Source organism: Lemur catta, chromosome 5 (genome assembly GCF_020740605.2).
Source record: "Lemur catta isolate mLemCat1 chromosome 5, mLemCat1.pri, whole genome shotgun sequence".
In the NCBI taxonomy this organism is placed as follows: Eukaryota; Metazoa; Chordata; class Mammalia; order Primates; family Lemuridae; genus Lemur; species Lemur catta.
Genome location: NC_059132.1, coordinates 43,839,861 through 43,866,584, shown reverse-complemented (window position 1 = coordinate 43,866,584; position 26,724 = coordinate 43,839,861). Strand labels below are relative to the sequence as shown.

The 26,724-nt window shown below is 40.5% G+C and overlaps 1 protein-coding gene across 1 annotated transcript in view; it reads left to right on the top strand.

Moving 5' to 3' along the window:
• The window catches only part of LOC123638204 (ankyrin repeat domain-containing protein 26-like), a 46,667-nt gene that overhangs the window by 12,243 nt on the left and 7,700 nt on the right, over positions 1–26,724 (top strand). Inside the window, exons 8-11 of the mRNA XM_045551639.1 lie at positions 470–613; positions 8,131–8,421; positions 18,935–19,149; positions 24,757–24,847. Of these exons, the coding sequence (XP_045407595.1) occupies positions 470–613; positions 8,131–8,421; positions 18,935–19,149; positions 24,757–24,847 (741 nt within the window). The remainder of the gene's footprint in view (positions 1–469; positions 614–8,130; positions 8,422–18,934; positions 19,150–24,756; positions 24,848–26,724) is intronic.

Below are 26,724 nucleotides of genomic sequence, written 5' to 3'. Positions count from 1 at the left end.
TGAAGGCTGTTGGAATTTTGCTTTTACTCTGACAAAGGAATCTATGGGAAGGATTTGAGCAGGCAATTGAATATGTGAGGAACTCTGAGGTTGATTTAAGCTTCTGATAAAAAAGAAGGAAAGCATTTTACAATGTAGAATCTCCTACCCCCATCGGTCCCTCCCACATACCCATTTCTTTTTGAGACTTCATTAGATCGTGGAACATTGCAAATTCCTCAGGGGACAAGTGACTAGTGGGCTGAATCTGTTGATTAAGTAACAGGATAGCAATTTGGCAGGAAGCTGACACTTTCTGTGATCTCAACTGAATTCAGTCATAAACAGGAATGTGTACACATGAGGAAAAGAAGGTGAATCAATATATGTGGTGATATTTTTCAAAGTATGTATGTTAGAGTTAGATATTCTTAACATGATTTAATAATAAGGTGATTTATAAAATGAGGTAACAAAAACATCTTATCAGGTACTTGTGAGACATCTACAAGAACTGGCTACTACCTTGAAAAAACAACCAAGGCCAGAGGCTTTTGTAGAGGTTTCACCATGTCACGTTAATTTAGAAGATGGGACAGGTTCAAAGAAGAAAATAGATCAAATCAAAAGTCAAGTATGTATGAAATGTAACATGTCAACAGTTCATCTATAGCTGGTTAAGTAACATAAAGTGTTTATGATAGTGATTTCAGTGTGTAGCTTTCATTTGTATTTTTATTATAATTGATTTTATTACAGTTATATATCTTTACATGCATTTATTTTCTAAACTCTGTCATTCAGCCATTTTTTTCTTCTAATTGCATATGGTTTTTCTTATAACATCTTTAGGAAAATTCAGAATTAAACATCATTCCTCACAGAAGTTGAGAGTCTTTTTTGTTGTTGTTGTTCAACTGTGATCTTTAGTGATTTCACTATTGCTATGGTGAGGGAAGCCTGATTAACCAAGAGGATAATGTTTCATGGAACGTTCCGTAATATTTTCTGATTTCCCATTTTCAGTTTTGAGAATGGACACAGGATCTGTGTATATGTCTTTCATGGATTTCGGGGTAACTTGGTTTTTTTTGTATTGCTTGTTTTTTGAGACAGAGTCTCACTCAGTCACCCTGGGTAGGGTGCTGTGCATCAGCATAGCTCACAGCAACCTCAAACTCCTGGGCTCCAGCGATCCTCCTGCCTCAGCCTCCTGTGTAGCTGGGACTACAGGCACTTGCCACAATGCCCGGCTATTTTTTTTTTCTTTCCTCTTTTTTTTTTTTTTTTTTTTTTGAGACAGAGTCTCACTCTGTTGCCCGGGCTAGAGGGAGTGCCGTGGCATCATCCTAGCTCACAGCAACCTCAAACTCCTGGACTCAAGCAATCCTCCTGCCTCAGCTTCCTGAGTAGCTGGGACTACAGGCATGCGCCACTATGCCCGGGTAATTTTTTCTATATGTATTTTTAGCTGTCCATATAATTTCTCTCTATTTTCAGTAGAGACGGGGTCTCGCTCTTGCTCAGGCTGGTCTCGAACTCCTGAGCTCAAACAATCCGCCCGCCTCGGCCTCCCAGAGGGCTAGGATTACAGGCGTGAGCCACCGCGCCCGGCTGCGGCTAATTTTTTGTTTCTATTTTTAGTTGCCCAGCTCAGTTTTTCTATTTTCAGTAGAGACGGGGTCTTGCTCTTGCTCAGGCCGGTCTAGAACTCCTGACCCCAAGTAATCCTCCCGCCTCAGCCTCCCAGATTACTAGGATTAGAGGCATGAGCCACCGCACCCGGCCTATTTCAGGATAACTTGTATGAAAAGGCTATCTTTAGTGTTCTCCAAAATGCAAATATTTAGGCTGATTTACAAACTGTTTCAAAACGCAGACATTTCCTTCACCTTCCTTTCATTTACATGGTTTGTAAAAGCACAGAAGAAAAAAAGAATGAAATTAGGTCTTTCCCAGCAACATGGATAGAACTGGAGGCTATTCTCTTCAATGAAATAAAAGAAAAATACCACATGTTCTCACTTGTAAGTGGGAACTATATCATGTGTACACGTAAACATAGAAAGTGGAATAACAGACATTTGTAGATTCAGAAGGGATTGAGGGGAGTCAGGGGTGAAATGTTATTTAATGGGTACAATAAACACCATTCAGGTGATGATTACATTAAAAGCCCAAACTTCATTCATATCTACACAGTATATCAATATCACAGAACTACACATGTATGCCCTAAATATATAAAAAGAAAAACATTGTTAAAAAGCATAGAAATATTAAGATCATATATAGTATGCACATGTAAAATAGAGAATTAAGGAAATATTGGGATATAATACACGTACCATACAGTTCACTCATTTAAAGAATAAAAGTCACTGTCTCTCAGTATCCCCACAGAGCTGTGTAACCATGACCACAGTCCATTTTAGAATATTTTCATCACCCTAAAAAGAGACTCCATAGCCCTTAGCCACTCACCCATGTCCCTCCACCTTCTGCTTCCTAGGCAACCATCTTCTAATTTTTGTCTCTGCCAATTTGTTTGTTGTGGACATTTAATAAACATAGAGTCATAGAATGTGTCATACTTCATGACTGGCTTCTTTCCCATAGCCTCATGTTTCAGGGGTCGTGTGTGTTGTAGCACATATCAATACTTCCTTTCTATTTTAGTTGAGTACTATTTGCTTGTATGGTATACCAGTTACCCACTCATCGGTTGCTGGACATTTATGTCGCTTCTGCTTTGGGGCTGTTTTGAATAATGCAGCTATGAAGATTCATTTCCTAGTTACTATGTGGACATATGTTGTCATTTCCCTGCCACAGGATTTTATCCTCAGAGTTCTTTGGGCTGGAGTCACCATCTCTCTGCCTCACTCATGCCATCCTTTCTGCCTTTTCAGTTTCTGTTCATCTAGCCTCATTTACTCAGACCCAGCACACAATTTCCCCTTCTCTGTGAAGCTTTCCCTTGCTGACTTTACACCAGCACTTGTGGTATAGTCTGTGCAGAACAATCTAGCTCTTAATTTTACATTGCTTTTACTTTTTCTCAGAGTCCCCTGGCCACTCCCTAACTTAGATTCAGGGCTTGGGAGAGTCAAGGTGCTTTCTCCTGGTGTGGACGGTATGATTCCCCAGCGGGAATGTGGACCTCAGAAAGAAACTCATCCTCACCTGCATCGTGGATCCACTCCCCGTGTTCAGCCACTCCTGGCCCTGTGAGCTGCTTATCTTTCTTGTCCTTCCCAGAATTTGGAGTATTTTTTTTGCTTTTCTATTGAACTCTCATGTTGCCTCTTGGATAATATACTCAGGATGTGGTTGCCTACACGCTCTTTTGGTTCGTCTAGGTGGATAACGTGTGCTGGTAATGCTTCTGGTCAGCCATTTTGAAAACAATTGGATCAGTTCTTAATGTCTTAACTGCTGATTCATATTCCGTTGTTTAGACACACAGGCATTTTATGTATCCATTCATCACTTGATGGCCCTTTGGGTTGTTTCCATGTTTTGGCTATTATGATATTAGTAATGCTGCTAGGAACTTTCATGTTCAATGTTTGTGTTTACGTATCTTTGCAATTCTCTCGGTTGTATACTCCTGAGTTGAATTGCTGGATCATAGGAAATTAGATACAGCATAGAGATTAATGATCTCCGCTTAATCTTTTGAGGAGCTACCAATCTGTTTTCCAAAGTGGCTGTACCATTTTCCATTCCCATCAGCATTGTATGAGGGCTCTACTTTCTCCACCTCCTTGCCAACACATATTTTCTATCTCTTTGCCCGAAAAATTTCCATCCTAGTGTGTGAAGTGATACCTCATTGTGATTTTGATTAGCATTTCCCTAATGAGTACTGACTTTAAGCATCTTTGGATGTGCTTATTAGGCATGTGTATATCTTCTTAGGAGAAATGTCTACTCTTTTCCCACTTTTAAATTGGTTTGTCTTTTTATTTCTGAATTATAAATGTTCTTTGTATATCCTGGATACAAGGCCTTTATCAATACATGATTTTCACATATTTTCTCTCACTCTGTGGCTCGGTTTTTCACTTTCACAGAAGTTTTAAATTTTTATACAGTTGAGTGAATCTATTTCTTCTTTTGGTGTTCTGTCTTAGAAATCACTGCCAAATACAGTCACAAAGATTGATGCCTCTGTGTTTTAAGAGTTTTATGGTTTTAGCTCTTCCATTTAGCTCTCCTATTTGGAGTTAATTTTTAGACATGGAAATTGGAGGGAGTCTGCCTTTAGTCTTTTGCATGTGGATGTAGAGCTTTCCCTGCACCAGTTGTTGAAAAGATGATTCTTTTCCCATTTGTGTGGTTTGTTAACCTTCTTGAAAATCAATTGGTCATAAAGGCAAGGGTTTAATTTTGAACTAACCGTTCAGATGGTTGCTCTGTGTCTGTTCTTATGTCAGTACCCAGTCAAATTTCATGAGAAATTTTTTGCAATCTGTTGCATATTACCAGTTGTCTTATGTAATAGTAAAAAGTCAATGTATTGAATGTCTTCATTTTTTGCTTTTTGAAGGAGCTTATGGCTAGCTTATGCCTTGCTGACTCCACAACTTGAGTGGAAATCAGGCTTACAAAGACAGAGTCCATTCTTTCAATTTTCTCCACTCAAACCTTTAATCTGTCACCCAGAGCCTCCCTCTTCACTCCCATTTCCATAAGTTCTTGGTCATGGGCTGTGCTGACTGAGTCTGCTATTTATTGTATTGTGTTTTATCAACTCATTATAATTCAGAGAATCATCTGTAGATTTTTATATCTAAGAAAGAAGATTAGGTCTGAGCTGTCAGCTTTTCTCATTGGAAATTAAGTTCATCCATCATCTTTCAGTTCACAGTAGCCCCTCTTTCCACCTGGTACCTGGTTCTTTAGTATAACACTGGCACTGATCCTATTCTTAGCACATGTACCCCAGAGGTGTAGATGGGTGCCAGTGGTGTCAGTGGTGGCTGGGTGCGTTGGTGCCTGGGCCTCCAGGTAGTGTGGCCCAGCAGCTGTGATGACAGTGGCAGGTTGGTCCTCACGCTCCCAGGTGGCACATATGGCACCGTTTGTGACAGTAGCAATGGTGGGCCAGTCCTGAGCCCCTGGGTGGCACAGTTGTGTGTGCACTGATGGTGGTGGGCAGGTCAGGGGAAGGTCAGGCGAAAGAGCTGTCAGCATTGCCCAGTTGGGAAGGCCTATCTTCCAGACCCCAGATTGTGGGGGTGGGGGTGGGCAGTAGCACTGTCCTCAGGCCCCCAAAGGTGCACTGGCCTGGGAAGGGCGGGCTGATCCTCAGGAACCTGGGTTGTGCATGTGGGCACTGGTGATGGCAGCAGCTAAAACAGGCAGGCTGGCCTTGTCTTCAGGTTCTCATGTGGTGCATGCAGGTACCAGCCGCAGCATGTCAGGTAGGCTTGTCCACAGGATTTGGTGTGGTACATATGAGCAGGCCAGTCCTCACGTCACCTGAAGGTGTGCACAGGTGCATGGTGGCCCTGCCGTGGAGGGGGTGGGGTTACCGTCATAGGCAGTGACCACAGTCAGGTGGCCCCCAGGCTTTGGGGAGCATGCACCTAGGTTCCCTTTGTCCTTGGGCAGATTCTCTCGTGGGCCAGACCACCTATTCCTAGAGATAGAGGGTGCTATGTGAGCTAGAGTTTTGGGGACCCAGCCACGCCTCTTGGTCCAGGTGGTGCACGATGCTATAACCCTCTAGGAGAATGTAAGGAGCTGTCAGCGGGGCTCCAGGCATGTGCACATGCAGGGGCTGCAGGACCACAGGGTAGGTGGAGCTTAGCCTGGTGGGGCCTGGGTGCTTACAGTGCAATATCCTGCAGCAGCTGGGTCTCAGGGTTGAGTGCGACTCAGCGTGAATTGCCTCTTGGGCACAGCCCGGTTGTGTGGGCTCCAGGCAGCTCCCTTTGTTAGATTCAGCACCTGCAAGGGCTGAGGGCTCTCCGTGGCTAGGATTGCAGGTGCCCTTGGGGGATTGTGCATCGCTGGGGATAGGGGAGTCTGTCCTGGCTCTGAGCTGATCCTGCCAGCCTGGCTGCTTCGCTTCCTTTTCATTCCTTGTTTAGGAGGGTCCCTGCTGAATTCCAGTGTTGTCTCTTAGAGGAGTTCTTCAAGGCATCTAATCTACTTGTTCTGTGGTCCCTCTCTGTGGAGTAGTCAAGTGCTAGGTGCCTCCATCAGCCATCTTGATGACATCTCTATCTACGGGATGAGTATGAAAGAAGGTATGGAAACGTTTTTAAGCCAGGACAATCTACCCCCTGGCTGCATTCTTTTTACATTTCTCCCACTTCAAAAACACACCACTTCCTACTCACTACACCCAGAAGTGTCATTGATTGTGGCTTTACACACAGGCTGGAAGCTCAAGACCTGCCATTCCAGATGGATGTACTCAATGTATATCATTTTTGCACTATTGTAAAGTTACAAAATTATAATTTTAACCATCCTAACTCAGGGACCATCTACATATCGTAAATTGAAACGTGGACAGGCTGAAAATGGGAAACTAATATTTGAACCCAAGAAGTCCTGGATCCTTGCTATTTAATTTTCTTTAGCTTATCTCTCATGTTGATTTTACTTTAGCTGCTGTGTAGCAGCAGTGCGCTTTCTTCCAGGTTTCAGTATCATTTCTTCACTGGCCTTGACACCCTCCCTGTCATCCTGTACCAGGGCCTTCAGACTTCCACTAACAGTCTCCTGGAAGACCTTTTGGTTTTCATTCTTATTCTTGTCTAGGTCCTTGGAACATCCTCCTTCCTCCTGGTCCCAAGGGATCCTACATGTTTTAGTGGTTCTTGTTGTCTAATGTCAGCACGCCCTATTTAGTATCCATGTCTGTACCAATTCTCTATTGCTGTGTAACAACACACCTCAAAATTCAGTGTCTCCAAACAACATGATTTTGTTCACAATCTGCAGTTTTAAGCAGGGCTCAGAGAGGCCAGCTCATTCCTTCTCTTACTTGGCAACAGCTGGGGTGACGTGAAACTGGGGACTAGAATTACCTAAAGGCATGTTTGTTCACACATCTGGCAGTCAAAGCTGCCTTGTGGCTGGTACTCTAGCTGGGGTGCTCAGCTGGAGCTACAGGAGGATTCACCATGCGGCTTGGGCTTCCTCACAATATGGCGACCGTGTTCCATGGATAGGCTTCCCTAGAGAGAGCTGTCAGGTGGAAGCTAAATTATGTGTTCTAACCTAAGCTTACAAGTCACACAGCAGTTCCACCATGTTATAGTCACTAGAAACCAGTTGCTAAAGTCAGTTCATTTTCAGGAGAGGGAATTTCATGGCAGAAATGTCAAGCAGTTTGTAGACATGTTTTAAAACTATCACTTCACTCACTTTTTTAAAATCAGATAATCATTACAGCTAAAGGAAAATCATTTATTCCAACTCGGTACTGCTGAAATTCTACAAAGTATTTTTGGTGGTGGTGGTTGTTTAATGTGCTCCCTTATTTTGTCTAAAGAATCAAAAGATTATAATATAGTGCTATTGAATAAAGACATTTTTGTTCAAATGAATGGATTTTGTCACATTTATAGTGGGAGATGATTGCTTCCTAACCCCAAGGATCATCACTCCTGGGAATGTAATTCAAATGATCCTAAGGCATTTGCCATTCAGAAAAAGGCTTATGACATTAGAATGCATATGTCCAGGATTCATTAATCTGAGTCTTACTTTGAAAGTCTTTTTCTGGGAGCCATTTATTGACTCAGGCCTAAATAACTCAATAAGATATCCCTGAGACTTCTCTAGATATTCTGGGGAATAGTCATGCAAGAAGGGGCATGAGACTTTCTATTACGAGCCATTTCAAGGATGAAAGAATTGAATCAAGCATAGAAAAATCTAAGATCAAGTGCAAATGTTGTGTGGCAAAGAGGATGAGACTAAAGACTCTGTTTTTGTGATTGGTGGTGGTTTTAACTTTGGCCTTGATTTCCTGAGCAATTCAAGTGTCTGTATTTCAGGAATCTAGTACAGTATAGATAAAATTTTCTTTCAATTAACTGTATTTCAAAATGTGTTATTAGTTTTCTGTGAGGCTATTGTCAGCCTACGTCATTACCAAACTATATTATTTTGTTCTTGCAGATTGATCAACAAAAACAAGCACTGGAATTTCCATGTTCAAAATGTGGACGTCAGTATGCAAAGAATCAAGTTGTTCAGCCGGAATCGTTACCTAAGGAAATAATCCAAGAAAGATATGAGAAATTACAGACAAAGAATATGAGGTTGAAGCAAGCAATAGTAGACCTCAAAAATTACATGGAAAGGAATATGGTAGACCGTCATCAAGCTGACCAGTATAAACGGGAGATTAAAGCAAAAGCCGAACAGACTGTTGCAGAAAAATTCAAAAAAATCAATCTGTTTTTGCAGGTTGGTTCATTTACCTGTGATGCACTTTCATTTATTTCACTGCAGATTATATCGTGGATATATACATTGTATGTGTTTCCTCTACTTCCCCTATGGTAATTTACTTTGTAGATTTCTAGAAGGAAATTGCCATCTGTTTCTCCCTTTAAATTTTTGTTTCCATCATCATTAGAACTAATACGGTCTTTCAGAGTAATGATTCTCCTCCTTAGAGTCATTTGATTATTAAGTCCAGTTGTCATAAAACAAGATTATTAGGAAAAGAAAAAAAACTTATGATTTAGAAATTATCCCATACTCTTGAACTGTTTTTAAGTTATATTGCTCAGGTTTTACAATTTTAAATTGATTCTATAATTCTTTCGATTATCAGATTACATGCGTACTATTTTTAAGAATGATCCAATTTTTTTCTTTGAAAAACATTGTCTTTATACTTATTATAATATAATTGTAGTTTTTTGTCTACAAGTATCCACAGATTTACTGAGTACAATGTGGGTGGTAGATGTACTTATCTATTTTCTACATGATATTGTAATCTAATTTGATTCCAAAAAGTTGCCAGTTTTTTCTATTTCAAAATATTAGGGGTATATAAATATTTTTCTTACATGGATAGCTTTTGTAATGCTTGAGTCAGGGCTATTAGTGTGCCTATCACCCAAAGAGTGTTCATTGCATCCGTTAGGTAGGTTTTCACTCCTCTCCTCATCCCCGGTTTCCCCTGCTTGATTTCCAATAACTTTTACTTCCCTCTGTGCACATGTGTGCCCATCATTTAGTTCCAATTTATTAGAGAATGCATGTGATGTTTGTTTTTCCATTCTTGAGATACTGCACTTAGAATAACAGTCTCCAGCTCCATCCACATTGCTGCAAAAGACATTAATTCATCCTTTTTTATGGCCGAGTAGTACTTTATGGTATGTATGTGTGTATATATATATATATATATATATATATATATACACACACACACACACACACACACGCACATATATATATACCACATTTGTTAATCCCCTCAGGAATTGACGGGCACTTAGGTTGATTCCAGATCTTTGCAATTATGAATTGTGCTGAAATTAACATTTTAATGCAGGTGTCTTGTTGAAAAAAACGACTTCCTTTCCTTTGGGTAGATTCCTAGTACTGAGATTGCTGGATTGAATGGTAGGTCTACATTTAGTTCTTTGAGAAATCTCCATACTATTTTCCATACAGGTTGTACTAATTTTCAGTCCTGCTAACAATGTGTAAGTGTTCCTCTCTCTGTTCTTCCAAGCCAGCATCTATTGCTTTTTTTGACTTTTTAATGAGTGCCATTCTGAAAGGGGTAAGGTGATGTCTCATTGTGTTTTTAATTTGCATTTTCCTGGTGATTAGTGATGTTGAACATTTTTTTTTTTATTTGTTGACCATTGGTCTCTCTTCTTTTGAAAAACTTCTGTTCATGTCTTCTGCCCACATTTTTTTATTTCAGCATATTAAGGAGGTACAAATGTTTAGGTTACATATATTGCCCTTGCTTCCCCCTCCCCCCCCAGTCAGAGCTGCAAGCACGTCCATCCCCCAGACAGTGCGCATCACACTCATCATATATGTATATACCCCTCCCCTCCCCTCTCCCATCAGGCTCGATGCCTGATGAATGTTATTTCTACATGTGCACTTAGGTGTGGATGAGTTAAAACCAATTTGATGGTGAGTACCTGTGGTGCTTATTTTTCCATTCTTGGGATACTTCACTTAGTAGAATGGGTTCTAGCTCTATCTAGGAAATACAAGAGGTGCTGTATCACCATTGTTTCTTATAGCTGAATAGTACTCCCTGGTATACATATACCACATTTTATTAATCCACTCATGTATTGATGGGCACTTGAGTTGTTTCCGCATCTTTGCAATTGTGAAGTGTGCTGCTATAAACATTCGAGTGCAGATGTCTTTTTTACAGAATGTCTTTTGGTCTTTGGGGTAGATTCCCAGTAATGGGATTGCTGGATCAAATGGTAGATCTACTTGTATCTGTTTAAGGTATCTCCATATTGCTTTCCACAAAGGTTGCACTAGTTTACAGTCCCACCAGCATTGTATGAGTATTCTTATCTCTCTGCATCCATGCCAACATTTATTGTTTGGGGACTTTTTGATAAAGGCCATTCTCACTGGAGATAAGTGATATCTCATTGTGGTTTTGATTTGCATTTCCCTGATGATTAGAGATGTTGAGCATTTTTTCATGTGTTTATTGGCCATCCTTCTGTCTTCTTTTGAAAAGTTTCTGTTCATGTCCTTTGCCCACTTTTTGATAGGGTTCTTTGATCTTTTTTTGCTGATTTTCCTGAGTTCTAAATAGATTCTAGTTATCAGCCCTTTATCAGATGTGTAACATGCAAATATTTTTTCCCATTTTGTAGGTTGTCTGTTTGCTCTTGCGATAGTTTCTTTGGCTGTGCAGAAGCTTTTTAATTTGATCAGGTCCCATTTATTTATTTTTGTTGTTGCTGTGATTGCCTTTGGGATCTTCTTCATAAATTCTTTGCCTAGGCCAATGTCTTATAAGAGTTTTTCCAACATTTTCCTCTAGAATTCTTATAGTTTCATGTATTAGGTTTAAGTCTGTTATCCACTGTGAGTTGATTTTTGTGAGAGGTGAAAGGTGTGGATCCTATTTCAGTCTTCTGTATGTGGCTATCCAGTTTTCTGAGCACAGTTTATTGAATAAGGATTCTTTTCCCCAGTGTATGTTTTTGTCTGCTTTGTCAAAGATTAAATGGCTAAATGAGGACGGTTTTATATCTGTGTTCTTAATTCTGTTCCACTGGTCTCTGTACCTGTTCTTGTGCCAGTACCATGCTGTTTTAGTTAATATAGCCTTGTACTATAGTTTGAAGTCTGGTACATTGATGCCTCCCGTTTTGTTCTTTTTGCATAGGATTGCTTTGGTTATATGGGGTCTTCTCTGGTTCCATACGAAGTGTTAAATTATTTTTTCTAGATCTGTGAGAAATGATGTTGATATTTTAATAGGGATTGCATTGTATCTGTAGATCACTTTGGGTAGTATAGACATTCTAACAACATTGATTCTGCCAATGCACGAGCATGGTATGGTTTTCCACCATTTTACATCCTCTGCTATTTCCTTCCTCAGTGTTTCATAGTTCTTGTAGAAGTCCTGTACCTTCTTAGTTAAATATATTTCTAGGTACTTTATTTTCATTGTTGCTACTCTGAAGAGTATTGAGTCTTTGATTTGGTTCTGAGGTTGACTGTTATTGGCATATATGAATGCCTCTGATTTGTGTGTATTGATTTTGTATCCTGAGACTTTACTGAATTCATTTATCAATTCCAAGAGTCTGTTGGTTGAATCCTTTGGGTGTTCTAGATATAATATCATATCATCAGCAAAGAGTGAGAGTTTGATCTCTTCTGCCCCCATTTGGATGCCCTTAATTTCCCCTCTCTTGTCTAATTGCTCTAGCAAGGATGTCCAGCACTATGTTGAACAGTGGGCATCCTTTTCTGATTCCAGTTCTAAGTGTGAATGCTTTCCATTTTTCCCCATTCAGGATGATGTTGGCTGTGGGTTTGTCATATATGGTTTGTATCATTTTTAGGTAAGCCCCGCCTATGCTTATTTTGTTAAGCATTCTTTTCATAAAAGAGTGTTGAATTTTGTCAGATGCTTTCTCTGTGTCTATTGAGAGGATCATATGGTCTTTGTTTTTGCTACTATTTATGTGGTGAGTTATATTTATAGATTTGTGTATGTTGAACCATCCCTGCATCTCTGGGATGAAGCCCACTTGGTTGTGATGGATTATTTTTGTGAGAAGCACCTGAATTCGGTTGGCTAGGGTTTTGATGAGAATTTTTGCATCTATATTCATAAGGGGTGTTGGTCTGCAGTTTTCTTTTTTTGTTGTATCCTTTCCTGGTTTTGGTATCAGGGTTATGTTGGCTTCATAAAATGTGTTGAGGAGGATTCCATCCTTCTTGATGTTGCGGAATAATTTCTGCAGGATAGGCATCAGTTCTTCTTTGTAGGTGTGGTAAAATTTGGGTGTGAAACCCCTTTAGAGTTATTTGTTTGGGGTTATTTCTTTGCCTCTTGCTGATTTGTTTGAGTTCTTTGTAGATTCTGTATGTTAGCCTTTTATCATATGTAGGATGTGCCAATATTTTCTCCCAATCTGTAGGTTGTTGGTTTTCTCTCTTATTTGCTTTGGCATGTAGAAGCTTTTTAATTTAATCAAATCCCATTTATTTATTGTGTTGTTGCTGTAATTGCCTTTGGGGTCTTAGTCATAAATTGTTTGCCCAGGCCGATACCTAAAAGTGTTTTTTCTACATTTTCTTTTAGATTTTGTATGGTTTTGTGCCTTACATTTAATCCTTTTATCCATCTTGAGTTAATTATTGTGAGTGGTGAGAGCAAAGGGTCCTGTTTCATTCTTCTGCATGTGGCTATCCAGTTTGTTCAGCACTGTTTATTGAATAGAGCTGCTTTTCCCCAGTGTATATTGTCTGCTTTTTCAAAGATGAATTGGCTGTAGGTAGATGGTTTTATATCTGGGTTCTCTGTTCCATTCCATTGGTCTGTGTCTCTGTTTTTTTGTACCAATCTCATGCTGTTTTAGTTACTATAGCCTGGTAGTATAGTTTGAAGGCTGGTAATGTGATGCCTCCAGATTAATTCTTTTTGCTTAAGATTCCTTTGGCTCTTTGGGCTCCTTTATGGTTCCAAATGAAGTGCAGAATTATTTTTTCTAGTTCTTTATATATATATATATTTTTATTTTCTATTTCTTTTACTTCTGTTCTGACATTTATTCTTTCTTTTCTTCCACTGGCTTTGAGTTTGGTTTCCTCTTTTTCTTCTAGTTCCTTGACATGTGCTGTTAGCTTATTAGTTTGTGATATTTCTGTCTTTTTGATGTAGGCATTGAAAGCTATGAGTTTACCCCTGAGGGATGCTTTTGGAAAATCCTATATCTTGCGATAGCTTCTGTCCCCTTTGTCATTCAGTGCAAGGGACCTTTTATTTCCATCTTAATTTCATTCTTGATCCTATAATCATTGCACAGCAGGTTGTTTAATTATCTTGTCTTTGTGTAGATTTGAGTGTTTCGCTTGTGATTGATTTCTTGTTTTATTCCACTATGGTCTAAGAAAGGACATGGTATGATTTTAATTTTTATGAATTTCTTAAGACATGTGTTGTGGCCTAAGATATGATCAGTCTTGGAGAATGTCCTATGTGCTGATGAGAAGGATGTATATTCAGTAGTTTTGGGGTAGAGTATTACGTAGAGGTCTCTTAGGCCCGTGTATTTTAGAGTCCTGTTTAAGTCCAGTGTTGATTTATTTATTTTCTGCTTTGATGATTTGTCCAGCTCTGACTGTGGGGTGTTGAAGACCATGGCAAGTACAATGCTGCTGTTTATTTCTTTGCTTAGCTCTAGTGGAATTGGCTTTGTGTATCTGGGAGCTCCTGTATTGGGGCACTTATATTTAGGATTGTTATGTCTTTTTGTTAAATTGATCCCTCTACCATTATATAAAGATCCTCTGTGTCATTCTATAGCTTTGTTGATTTAAAGTCCACTTTATCTAGTATGAAATGTCTACACCTGCTCTCTTCTTGTTTCTGTTCATGTGGAATATTTTTTTTCCATCCTTTCACATTGAGTCTGTATGTGTCCCTGTGGTTTAGATATGTTTCCTGGAGACAGCAGACATTTGGGTGGTGTTTTGTCAGTCATTTCACCAGACTATGTCTTTTGAGTACAGCATGCAGACTCTTAATGTTGAGTGATAGAATTGATATCTGGGTTGCTGATGGGTTTTTGCCATTTTGGGTAGTACCTTATGGTTTAGTTTTCCCTCTTGTGCTGTTATTTTATAAGAACTGTGAGTTTTAGGTTTTCTTGGGTGATCTTACACTGGTGGGTATCTATTATGCTGATTCATATACAATGCAATTCTGAGTATTTCCTGCAGGACAGGTCTGGCCAGGGCAAATTCCTTCAGTGTTTGCTTGTCTGGAAAAGACTTAATTTCTCCATCCATTGTGAAACTTAGGTTTGTAAGATTCAAAATCCTAGTCTGGCAGTTGTTCTGTTTAAGAAGATTGAAGATGGGGCCCTATTCCCTTCTGACTTGTAAAATCTCGACTGAGAAGTCTGCAGTTAGCCTGATGAGTTCCCCTTTGTAGGTTAGTTGTTGGCTTTTGTCTTCTTGCTTGCAGAATTTTCTCCTTCATTTTGATTTTGGGCGGGTTGATTACTACACGTCTTGGAGATGCCCTGTTTGCTGTGAATTTTCATTGTGTTTGATGACTGTCTTATATCTGGATGTCTGAATCTCTGGCAATACCAATAAGTTCCTCCATAAGTTCCTTAAACAGACCTTCATGCTTTTTGTTCTTTCTTCTTCTCACTCAGGAATACCTATAATTCATATGTCAGTTTGCTTCACATCGTCTCATATCTATCTCAGTGATTGCTCAGTCTTTTTTATTCTTTTCTCTGCCTTTTTGAATGACTGGATTAGCTCCAGAGCCTTGTCTCAAGCTCTGAGATTCTTTCTTCTCCTTCTTTCATTCTGTTTTTGAAGCTTTCTACTATTTTTTAAAATTCCCTAAATAACTCTTTCACTTCTTTATGTTCTGTTACATTCTTTCTTGTGTTGTCTCCTAAGCGACTTTTTCATTGATTTCCTGAAATATTTCTTGGCTGATTTTTGTTGGTTGTCAACTTTCTCTTCAATTCCATCCATCTTATTTGCCATCCACATTCATAAATCCATTTCTGTCATTTTGGCAAATTACATTCTGGTTGGAGTCCAGTATTGTAGCTCCATTGTGATTGCCTGGCAGTGTCGAACGATTTCATTTTTTTCTGTTGCCAGGGTTCTGTTGGTGATTTCTTCTCATTTGACTCCTCTTCACCTGGCTCTGGGCTAATAGGTTCACAGGGTACCTGTTCTCCTTTGCTGAGAACTCTGCTGTTTACTTAGGAGAAGGGGTGGACCCTAGGTGATGCTTTTGTGTCCTAGTCTTGAATGTTGACCCATCAGAGAGGGGTGGGTGCACCGAGAGCCTATAGAACAGCTGTTCTGTTTTGACCCATTCCCCTGCGATGGCTTCAGCTCAGGGTGGTACTGTATGATCTTCCTATGGGGTGGTGAGTTATTCCCCAGCTTATTGATGGAAGTTTGAGTTGGGGGGCTGTATGCAACCCTCTCCACAGAGACTGATGCTGTAGGGGATTGCTCTACTGAGCTTCACCCAGCAGAGGTGACAGTGGCAGCTTGGAGAGGCTCTCTAGGCAGTGTCCTGGGTGAACGGGCTCTGGACATTTGCTTGATCCCAGTCCAGGAGTGATGGGTGCTCAGGGCTGTGGGATCCCTCATGAAGTGTTGGACCTTGGGGAGGTTCTGCCAGCTCACTGGCAGTGGTGAAGACTCAGGGGTTTGTTCTTGGGGCCCAGGCACAACTCTGTAATCTCAGAGGTTGTGTTGCAGGACTGGCCAGGGCCCTAGAGCCACTTGGGCAGAGCTTCAGGCCTAGGTACAGCAAGAGCCTTTGAGCTGGGTCTGGGGATCGCAGGAGCGGAGGTGCACAGATGGGGGGACTGTCCGATTGGCATGGAGACTGCTGATGCTGAGCCACTTAGGTAGGGGTTTGTCCCAGCTGAAGGACCACAGAGGTTCTCCCCCTCTACCTAGATCCCACCAAGGCAGTTGTCCAAGTCTTCCCAGTTGGTTCCTGTAGCATCTGAGGCTCCTCCTCTGCTCAGAACTCACACTGGGGAGTGGGGCACTTGGCTCGCTGACACAGGCACGGCACAGGGAAGCGTCGGTTCTGTATGCTCCCTCCCTGGCCCAGCAGGAGTGATGGGAAGACTCCTGCTGGAAAGCTGAGTCCTGAACAGACCTGGCTCCGTGCACCTGAGCATTCAGGGTGGTGTAAGCTATAGAAACCCAGGAGCAGCAGCCACCACATCCCTGCTGTGCCTGTTCTCCAGGGCAGTGTCTCTGCACAGACTCTGCTGCAGCTCCCCATCAGTCCACAGGTCTGCAGTAGTGGAGGGAGTCCCCTCCCGGGTCAAGCCACCTGCAACTTTTATCTGCTGCTTAAAAGCAGCACCCACACAGGCTGCTTCTATTCTCCCTCTTTCCCTGTTCCCAGCAGTGTGAATTATATTGGGACACCCAGGTTAATTTCTGAGACAGTAGGTGCTGCTTGTGAATAAGAGTCTACCAGGCCTCGTTTGATTGAATCAGTAGATGCTGTCATGGGCTGTGCAAATTATTCTCCCTGCCAGTAGGTGGTGCTTCTAGGAAAGAGCCAGCTGCAGAGTTGTTCTCTGGGGCCTGTGGCTGGCTCAAGTCCCTCAGAGAAGTTCTCAAATGCGCCAGGCCGTGGGAGGGGACTCCTTCTTCTCCATGACAGTAGCAGTGGGTGGAGGAGCCAGGCTGGACAGGGCTGGGTCAGAGAGCCTGCCTCAGGCTCAGCAGAGGCAGGTGTCAAAGGTCAGTTCCCAGGATGCTGGATAAAGCCACTAGGAAGGGACTGAAGCAAGTTATCAAACTAGAAAGGCTGCTCGTAGGAGAGGGGCCATCTGGGAATCACAGACTAGCTGTGGGAGTGGGTTTCACTCTTCTCCCTCCTTCTCTGTCCTGGTCATCTCCTTACAGCATATGGTTGCAAACGGGAGGCCGAACTTGCTCAGCTCACGAGCAGTGGTGCCGTGGGTTGGGAACTTCACTGCCTGAGGTCCTGCCTCAGTCTGAAAGTGTGGCTTTCCTGTGGGGTCAGGGGTGCTCCGCCAGTTCACTGCAGTTTTGACCCACACTGCACTCTGTTGTCAGTTCTGCCCACGTGGGCTCACTTGCGTCCGGAAGTTAGTTGTCAGATCTCCCCTCAGTGCCCCCAGACAGTCCTAGTCCTCGGGGCATGAGATCTAGTCCTCGGGGCATGAGATCTGGCCTGCGTGCCTTTCCCCTAGAGCTCCAAGTTCATTCTCTGACCATGCCAGAGAGAATCGTGCTGGTCCCGAGTTATCCACGAAGTGCTGAAGCAGGCTAGGTACCCCTCTGCCTCAGGGTCCACCCTTCACTGCTGAGTGCCAGTGGGCAGCTACGAGTGCTGGTGAGCAGCTCCAGGAAGTGCAAGTGGGCAGGGAACCCCCAGAGTAGGCACCCCTGAAGGGTCCACTGAAGGTCCTCAAGGGGAAAGGTGTGGGCCCCACTGTCTGTGGACACCTCAGTGTCATGGGTGCACCAACAGAGGGGAGACAGCTGCTTTTGAGAGTTTCAGTTCAGTCACCCCTTTGGGCTGCAATCAGTGAGAGAAGGGGGAGGAAAAGAGTCTGAATGGATGAGAGCCAGTACTCCAGCCCACCATGTCTGTCTCCCTGGAAGGAAGCCCACAGGGAATTTCCAGGCTCTAGGATCACACAAATTCTCCAGGGCTCACTGCAGTCTGGGCAGGAGTTGGGAGCTGTCTGTGTAGGAACAGCTGACATGAAAACTGGATGGCTGGAGCTCCCTGGGGTGGACAAAGGAACACTATGTGTGGAGAAGCAGGGTGGCACCCACCATCTCAGCTCCAGCTTGTGGCTATGGGGAGTGATCCAGAAGAGGTTAGAAGGCTGATGCTTTATTTTGTGGATGTTCCCAGTCCAGTGGTGGCAACAGCCCTTGGGCTCGTGAGGGTAGAAAAGCTCTCCAGGGGCTTGGAGGACCGCTGACCACCATAGGTGTGAGGGAAGGAGAAATGAAACCCCCTACCTGCACTCTCCACTGGGCTCTGAGCTTCCCTGGGCTGATCTCTGTGGATATCGTTTTCCTTTCTATTTTTTTCTGCAACTACTTCCTGTGAAGTCTCTGACAGACTCTGGCACCTTTCCTTGTGAAATACATCTGAGTTGTGTTTTTTCCTTCTTCTCCTTTATCTGAAACAGTTTTTTCCCTGTGGGATGCTCTGGCAGCTGAAGTCTCTAGTCAGCCGACTTCCCTCTCCCCCTGAATTTTTTAATAATCCATATAGAATAATCCATATAGTTGATATTGATGATAAATATTTTAAACTTCAGCTTCTTTGGCTCTCTGAGGCCAGATGTGGTGAATCATGCCTGTAATCCCAGCACTTAGGGAGGCTGAGGCAGGAGGGTCACTGGAGGCCAGGAGTTTGAGACCAGCCTGGGCAACATAGTGAGATCCCTGTCTCTACAAAAAATAATAAAACTACCTGGTATGTGCCTGTAGTGCCAGGTACTCAGGTACTCTACCTGAGCCCAGGAGCTGGAGGCTGCCATGAGCTGTCTCTTCCAGCCTAGGTGACAAAGGGAGACCATGTTTCTAAAAGGGAGACAAAATAAAATAAAATGAATAAAATACTCTCTGAAGCACTGACTCTGAAGCAAAGGAAAGAAATATATAATAATTGTCCAGGTTATAATGATCAATATTGCATCATTTAAATTTGTTTCAGGCCTATGCAGCACAACGAGATAACAGACAAGAATTAAGAGAGAAAGAAGTGGCTGCAGTAAAGCGTGAGATGGAACTGAAAGTTAAATTTCTCGAATCTAAACTCCACAAAATGAAAATGTATCAAGAATTTAATAATGTTGAATTGCAAAAGATAAGCTACTCTATGAAGTTAGAAGGAGAAGCTAAAAAATCCTTGGCATGTGGACCAGAAACGTAAGTCAAAATATGAAATCATAGAAAGTAAGCTCATTAATTTGACTTGAAAGCATAATTTTTAGTGGGACAAGTTCATGAGATTGGCGGGATGTGACAGCTAACTAGACACTATAATTCTGGAAAATGATACAGTTAAATGAACTTACCTTTAAAATGTTCATCCAGGACTCTTTGGCTCTCACTTTCTTCTGATTTTAAAACCCCTTATTATTCTCATGTAGTTAACCTAGTCTGTTAGCCTTTCAGCTAAGTATTTTTGAAGCTTTATAATTGAGACAGTGATAACTGTTCTATAATTGCTTTTCACCATTCCTTTCATTAGAAATGTTAATAAGTTTAACTATGTTTTTGGGAGATGACCACGTAAACTGAAAGGGTTAAGTCCTCCTCCTCCTCCTCCTGCTGCTCTTGGCACCTTCAGGCACTCGGTACATTAACCTTCCTTGATGGTGATCTTTGGAATTATCAGCAGAGGGTGCCTTGAGACCAGCAATATTTTATAGTTTTTCCACTCTAGATAAAGTCATGTGTGTGAAATGGGGAATGGCTAACATAGGGAAGAAAGAAAGTATAATTCATCAGGTGGTTAAAAATAATCCTTTGGTCAGTCTGAGGGTCCGGTGTATGGATGACAAAGGGCAGGCCCCCCTCTGAGGCCTCGGTAATGGTGTGAGCAGCTCACTGCCTTTGGAGCTGCCTTAGTTCTTTTTGATCACCAGCTCCACTATCTCATGCTCCCCTTGGACTTGGTACTCTGAATTATTCCTCAGTGCCAAATGCTTGATTTTCCCCACATGATGAGTGAAATGCACAAGGGTGGTGAAAGCAAATGTTGAAAATGTCTTTGAGGGATGTTTTTCTTAAATCTCTAAATTGGTTTACTGAATACAAATATTTCTAGTTTTTTTTTTTTTTTTTTTAGTTTTTAGTCTTTTATTATCTATACTTAAGGAATACAACATGATGTGTTGATATCTTTATACATATTGAAATGGCTGTTATAGTCAAACAAATGTATGCATCATCTCACTTCCCCTTTAAATACAAGTATTTCTAATGGCATCTTCAAGAATCTTGCAAGTAGAGCTATTCCAGAAGGCAGCAAGTATTACCTGTTAAGCCATACATCATCGATAGCCATTTCCCTCCCCTCCTTACTTTGTTTGAGTTACTTGTTGTCTTCAAAATTCCCGTAGGGATATGTGTACTTGTTCGGAGCAATTTTAAAACTATAACTACATCCACTAGACTTGCTCTCTGACACATATTCAGAATTACAACACTGTTTAATGGGAAATTCCATTTTCTGAAGATAACTTTTTAAAAAGTACAATCATTTAGGAAAAAATGAAATAGTGAGCGTTTGTGTTTTGTAATCTCCCAGAATGAGTGAGAGACCAGCAGAGCTCAGTAACAAACTCCTTGTAGACTAATAGCAGCCAGATCTGCTTTTACCACTCAGGCCTTGAGGCCAGTCGTACTGCCACCTCGTGGTGGCATTCTTAATAACGGTTTAGGTCTTGACAGAGAATTGATTCCAAATGAAAACTTAATGGTCCCTGCCTCATGCCCATGAACTTCAAATAATGACATGAAGAACAACTTGATCACAGTTAGTTATGTCACCTTTTTCCTTTGGGTTTCAGATTTCTGATAGAATACTTCTTTTGAATTTGGTGAAATACTGAGTTGTTTAATTGATTTATGCTTGTTAAGTAAAGGGTCATAATTATCTGTGTTCATAAAGAGAGGAAAGATAAATTTTATAGTTTTATGGAAGTCCTTACAGCTCTTATTTTCAACAGATACCCATTTGTTAATGTTATTCAATAAACAAAACTAAACTGGCACATTTTAAATTTCCTTAGAAGCTGTGTTTAAGTTAGATTTTAGAAATTGAATATTATGGACTAATAAAGTATGTTTACAGGTGCTTTTGCTTCCTTTCTAACTGACTTTAGCTTGGCTGTGGTTGATAACGCTTTGAAAGATTTCCTGCACCATCTCAAGTTTTCCAACATTAATCATAAGTGAATGATTGGCATCCAGATACTTAACCACATATGCATGTTTATTATTTAAAGGAAGCTCAGATAAATAAGTTTTATGAAATAAACACTCCCAAATATTAAAAAAGATAAATTTCTGTTTTTAAAAGTTTGTCATTTTGCTACATAAGAATATATCCTTAATTGCTATCTTACAGCATTTTTATCCCAATTATTATAAACTGTACCTACTACAGGGCAATCATGCAGCAGTTTTAAAATAGATAAATCAAGGAACTATTTAAATTTTGAAAATGGCATTCACTCGAATGATTGATGACTAAGCTGGCAATGACATCAAGAGTCTTTAAACAGTGACTACAACCAAACAGACTTCCTTATACTCTTCCTTCTCAGAATACTGTACAATGCCAACATGGTCCCCAGCTCTCATGAAGATGTAACAAGGACCTTCCACTCCAACCCTGTGATTTCACTCATGTTAAGAATCCACTTCTGAGGATCTCAAGATGAATCCAACAATGAAAAGCTGTATCAATTGCAGAACGCTAAGGAAAAAAACAGTTGAACTATACTTAACCAAGTTGAAGATATTCGTCTAATGTTTGACCATTTTTGATTAGGAAGAAAATTTTAAAAGCCAGGCAGAGCGGTGCATGCCTGTACTCCCAGCTACTCATGTGGCCTAGGCAGGAGGATCACTTGAACCCAGGAGTTCAAAGCCATAGGGCAGCATGATTGTGCCTAAGAATAGCCGCAGCACTCCACTGGGCAACACAGCGAGGACCTCTCTCAAAAAAAATTGTTTCAAAAAAAATTTTGTTCAAACAGTTGTTTGAACCAAAATCCATCAAAAATAACAGCTAGTTTTCATTGTGTATCATTGTTATTAAAATATTCATTTCAGTCCATGTACCCTGCCATTTAGTTTTGATGCTGTGTTTATTATCTCCTTAATGTGGAGAAAAGTAACATAGACCTGTGTTAAATGAGGCCTCAACCTTCTTTCTTTACCTGAATTCATGTCATAAGAAATCAGAGCAGAGCAAAGCTCAGGCAGGCTGCAATCTCTCTGAGCCCCTGTTGCCTTTTATGTAATATTAAGGACTTTGACTAAATCACAGCATTTCAGACATTTTTAAAAGATTATGTAAGAAATATAACTTGTCATTTTTTTAGAGAAATTGCATGAAACCGTTTCACATAGGGCAGATAGAAGTAGAGCTGTCTAGTTAAAGGAGGGCTGGGGGCTCTGAAGTTGTGACTTCCGTATCCCTTCACCCTGCAGTGTCCTCTGTAGGACCTCAGATTTCTGTGGGACATAGTTTGAAAATCACCAGTTATGAGGGAATCCTTCCAATTAGCAAAAAAAGTGCCGGCATATTGTTCACTTGCGTGTAATTTTCTCACCTTATACTTTTAAGAATGGAATGATACAAATGAAGGTGTAGATGTGCTGCCTTGTTAATGTTGGGCTTGAACCCACCTCTACCACCTGAGACATAATCCCCACCTGGACAAACAGAGAGAGGCCACAGGGAAAGCAGAAGCACTTTTATTAAAAATATGTGTTTTACTCCAGAAGAAGCTAGCATGGTTTTTGAATTAGTATTATGCATAAGCTTAACTGAATTTTTTTTTTTAATTTCACCTGGCAGTGTTCAGTTTCTCCTAAGCTATTGCTTTACACACCTCAAAAGCCACGGATGGAACCCTTGTCTAACTGAATAGGACAGGGATTAATGTCCCCAAGACATTTTTCTGTCCTTTTGTTTTCCATAATCTGTGCCAGACACTGTATTGTCATTCCATTGAGGACAATAAGTCTGAACTTCTTTTAAGGGAACTAAGAAGAAAATCTGTGATTTCAGGGAAAAGGAAGGATAAAATGCAAAGAACTTTTAAAATGTCCTTTAATGTCGGCCAATGTTCACTTGTGTATGTAGATAACACTCCCCCCTCCCCCGGCCTGCCACCAGCCAGGAGAAAAGTGGAGCCATCAACACTCCAGACCCTCTTTTTCAGCCTCTGGGGGCCCCTCCAGAGTGGCTCCTGCCAGCATTTGGAATCTGTCCGTTTGTTCTCTGAGCTTCCGTCTCTGACCCCAGAAGAGATAGTTACAGTAGTATTTCCTTAATTAAAGTCATTCATGTAAAAACCTGCAGTTGACATTGTGTTTATTAATGCTTATGTAAGATTCTTTCGTTAAGTCCCTCTCCTTTTATCTGGTTTTGAGTTATTTTACAAGACCTGGCTAGTAATAGTCTGGTCACATTATTCAGTTTATAAGTGCTGTCTGTAATGTTATTGTCACAGAAATATTATGGAAAACGGTCTCTCAAAATATTGGGAAACCTGTTTTCAAAAATTTGAACAGGCACTGGATATCATATTATCATTATCATCAGAAAGTATTTATTACATTCAGTATACTATTTCAGACCCGGTTCTGGGCATTCAGGGAGAAAATACCTTTCCTACAAAAGATTTCAGTAAGAACCCTCCCTCTAGAGGGGGATGCTTGCAATGTAGTTTGAGATATTCCCACCCATTTCATAATTAAGTAGATAAATACAGCTATAATTAGATGTTTCAATCAGTTGGTACCAATTCTGGAAAGAAATCGCAGCTACAGTTGGAAGAGCTGTATATTATTTTCCCTGTTTCTAATTCTAGAGAGCCATGAATCAAAGAAACTAAGTTTGAAAACTGGCTCTAACCTATACTTACTTATCTATTTTTCAAGCAAATTTTCTGCAGTCTTTGTGGCCATATGAATAAAGAAATGTTAGTCCTAATACAGATAGCTTAATAATTTTACTTCCTCTTGGCCGATGGAATTTTCACATAATGTGACAGTAGCACCTTCTTCATGGATGTATTTAAGATTCTGCGGTGAAAAGTTAATAGCGTAGAACATTTCTTAAAATTTTAAATTTATAATAGTGGAAAATGGAAAGTCAATTTTAAGGAAAAATCCATTACACTGAAAAATGGTTTAACCTTTTATAAAAGGCAGGGTTTTGCTAAGAATTAGATATTCATTTTAGAATATGACTTGAATCGTCCAATGTTTGTACAATTAAGAGAAAACATCACCCTTTGGAATGATGGATACCCAAGAATAGAGCCATAATAATTGTATGTTTATGAGATTAAATAGCATTATACATATATATTTTCTATTACGTAAATGTAAAATAAGTAGGAATTGTATTTCATTTATGGGATTATTTTTGTGTTGAAGCAAGCCTCAAGTTAAGTCTAGTCTGGACATGTATTAAAAGCCAAAGTTTGTAAGTGAGATATGATTCCCATGATAATGTCTCTTATTTACTTAAACATTCTAAATAATATTAGACTTATTTCAGATGCAGCAGGAGTTAAAAGAAAATATAACTCTATATAGCAAATGATATCCCTTTCCATTGTTTGGTTAATAGATACTACATTTAGTATTTTTTCTTAGACACATCTAGTAAAAGATGTGAAAACATAAACATTTGTACTGAAGAGCATACTTATGCCTCATGAATTCGTCATGTTCCATAGCCTTAAGAACATCTCATGACATCTCTGTATGGCTTTTTTTCAGACTCCACACTTCATTCCTGCATCCCTGTGGAAGTGTCCAGAGGCAGGCTGAAACTGTTCACAGAATAACCAAACCCTCCTCAACTTCTCAGGTTTATGGCAGTGATTTAAGGCCAAAATGGGACAGCCGTTTCAGTTCATAAGCAATCACTTGACAGGTGACATTTTAAATCAGTCATTTCCTATGTTATTGGTTTACTTTTGCCCTCAGAAAAAGTTGCATATTCCTTGGCATGGAATAAAAACTCCCCAATCAGTTTGCTCCCTGTCAAGGTATTCAGCCTTTTCTCTTGCCACTTGCCCTCCTCTCCCCCTTTGCTCTAGCATCTCACCAAACTAGACTACTTAGAAGTAAGTGCACAAGGACTTAGAAGTCCTAAGAAGGACTTAGAAGTAAGTCCTTCCTCAGCTCCAGCTGGTTGCATTTGCCACTTCCTTCTGTCTGGCACACTTTGTCCTTGTCCTTCAGGTTTCAACCTACATTCATCTCCACATAAAGTCTACAGTATTGACACAAAACTTGGACAGATGGCCCTTGTGTGTGTTCCAATAGTGTCCAGTTTTATACGTGTCGTGGTATCTGTGACTCTGTGTGGAAATTGCCTGTTTCTCAGCATGGTTGTGGAATAAGTGAATGAAGAATGGGAAAACCAGAGCTCTGACACTTAACCACAATCACAGTTAATTCAGTGTGCTACTGTGGGCAAATAATATTTAATAGTCATTTTGTCTTGTAGTCATACATACATATTTTTCATTCTTATTAACCCTGATAAAGTTCTCAACTTATTTTTAGTGACTTACACTTAGTATGAAATCTTTAGGGAAAGAATGTAATTCTTTCTTTTTCTTTTCACATGCTGCTGAATTGGAATCTAGATCCTATAGAGCTGCTGCTCTAGGATCTTCTGATGAGTCAGATCTGCATGAAGATCTAATTTGAAAAGCGTCCTGAAGATGTGTACTGATGTTAAGGAGAAATTATATTGTACTGGGAGACTTTCGAGGAGACCTCACAAATGAAAACCAGTATCATTGAGCATATGCAGGCTGCCCAAGTGTCTGCTGCTTAATCAGCCAAACAAGCAAGTTTTCAAGAATACATTAGTGGCATACATTGATGGCTAATTTCTGTTTTCCAGTTTTTATCACTATATATAGTGACAGACATCACTGTATGCTTAGACAGACATCATATCGACATACTGGGACTGTGGTCACTGTCAATGTTTGCATTTATAACAGTTGTTACAGTACCACTGAACTGGCAGAATTTTAATTTTAAGCACTGATTTATATGACTTATTCCTCATGGAAAAATAAAATTTGCCTAAGGTTTCTTACTTTATCTGTTTATTTGTTTATTTTTTATTAACTTCTTGAAATATTCTTAAAATTATAGAAAAGTTCCAAGTTTTAGTACAGAGAGCTTTTTGTTTTTGAACTATTTGAGCATTAATTGGTGGCATTGTGCCATCACCCCTGATTACTTTAGTGAGTATTCCTACAAGTCAGGACCTTCCACGTAGCTGCAATACAGTCTTGGTAATCAGAAAGTTAACATGAATACATGCAATTATTAAATGGTCTGATTCTTTCCAAGTTTTATTAATTGTCTATAATGCCCTTGGTAACCATAGAATCCCATTCAGATCCATGGATTGCATTTAGTTGTCCTGTCTCTTAGATTCTTTCAGTCTGGAGCAGCTCCTCAGTCTTTTCTTGACCTTCACTACCTCTAATCTTTTGAAGAGTAAAGTCCAGTAATGTAGAGTGTCCCTCCATTGGGTTTTCTGAGCTTTCATTATGATTAGGTTTAGACCATAACATTTTGGACAAGAGTATCACAGAAGTGATCCTGTGAGGTTCTCGTTGCATCCTGTCATGTGACCTATAATCTGGCTTGTCCTATTACTGGCGGTGTTAGCATTGATCAGTAACAGTGGTATCTGCCAGTCTCTCATCTGTA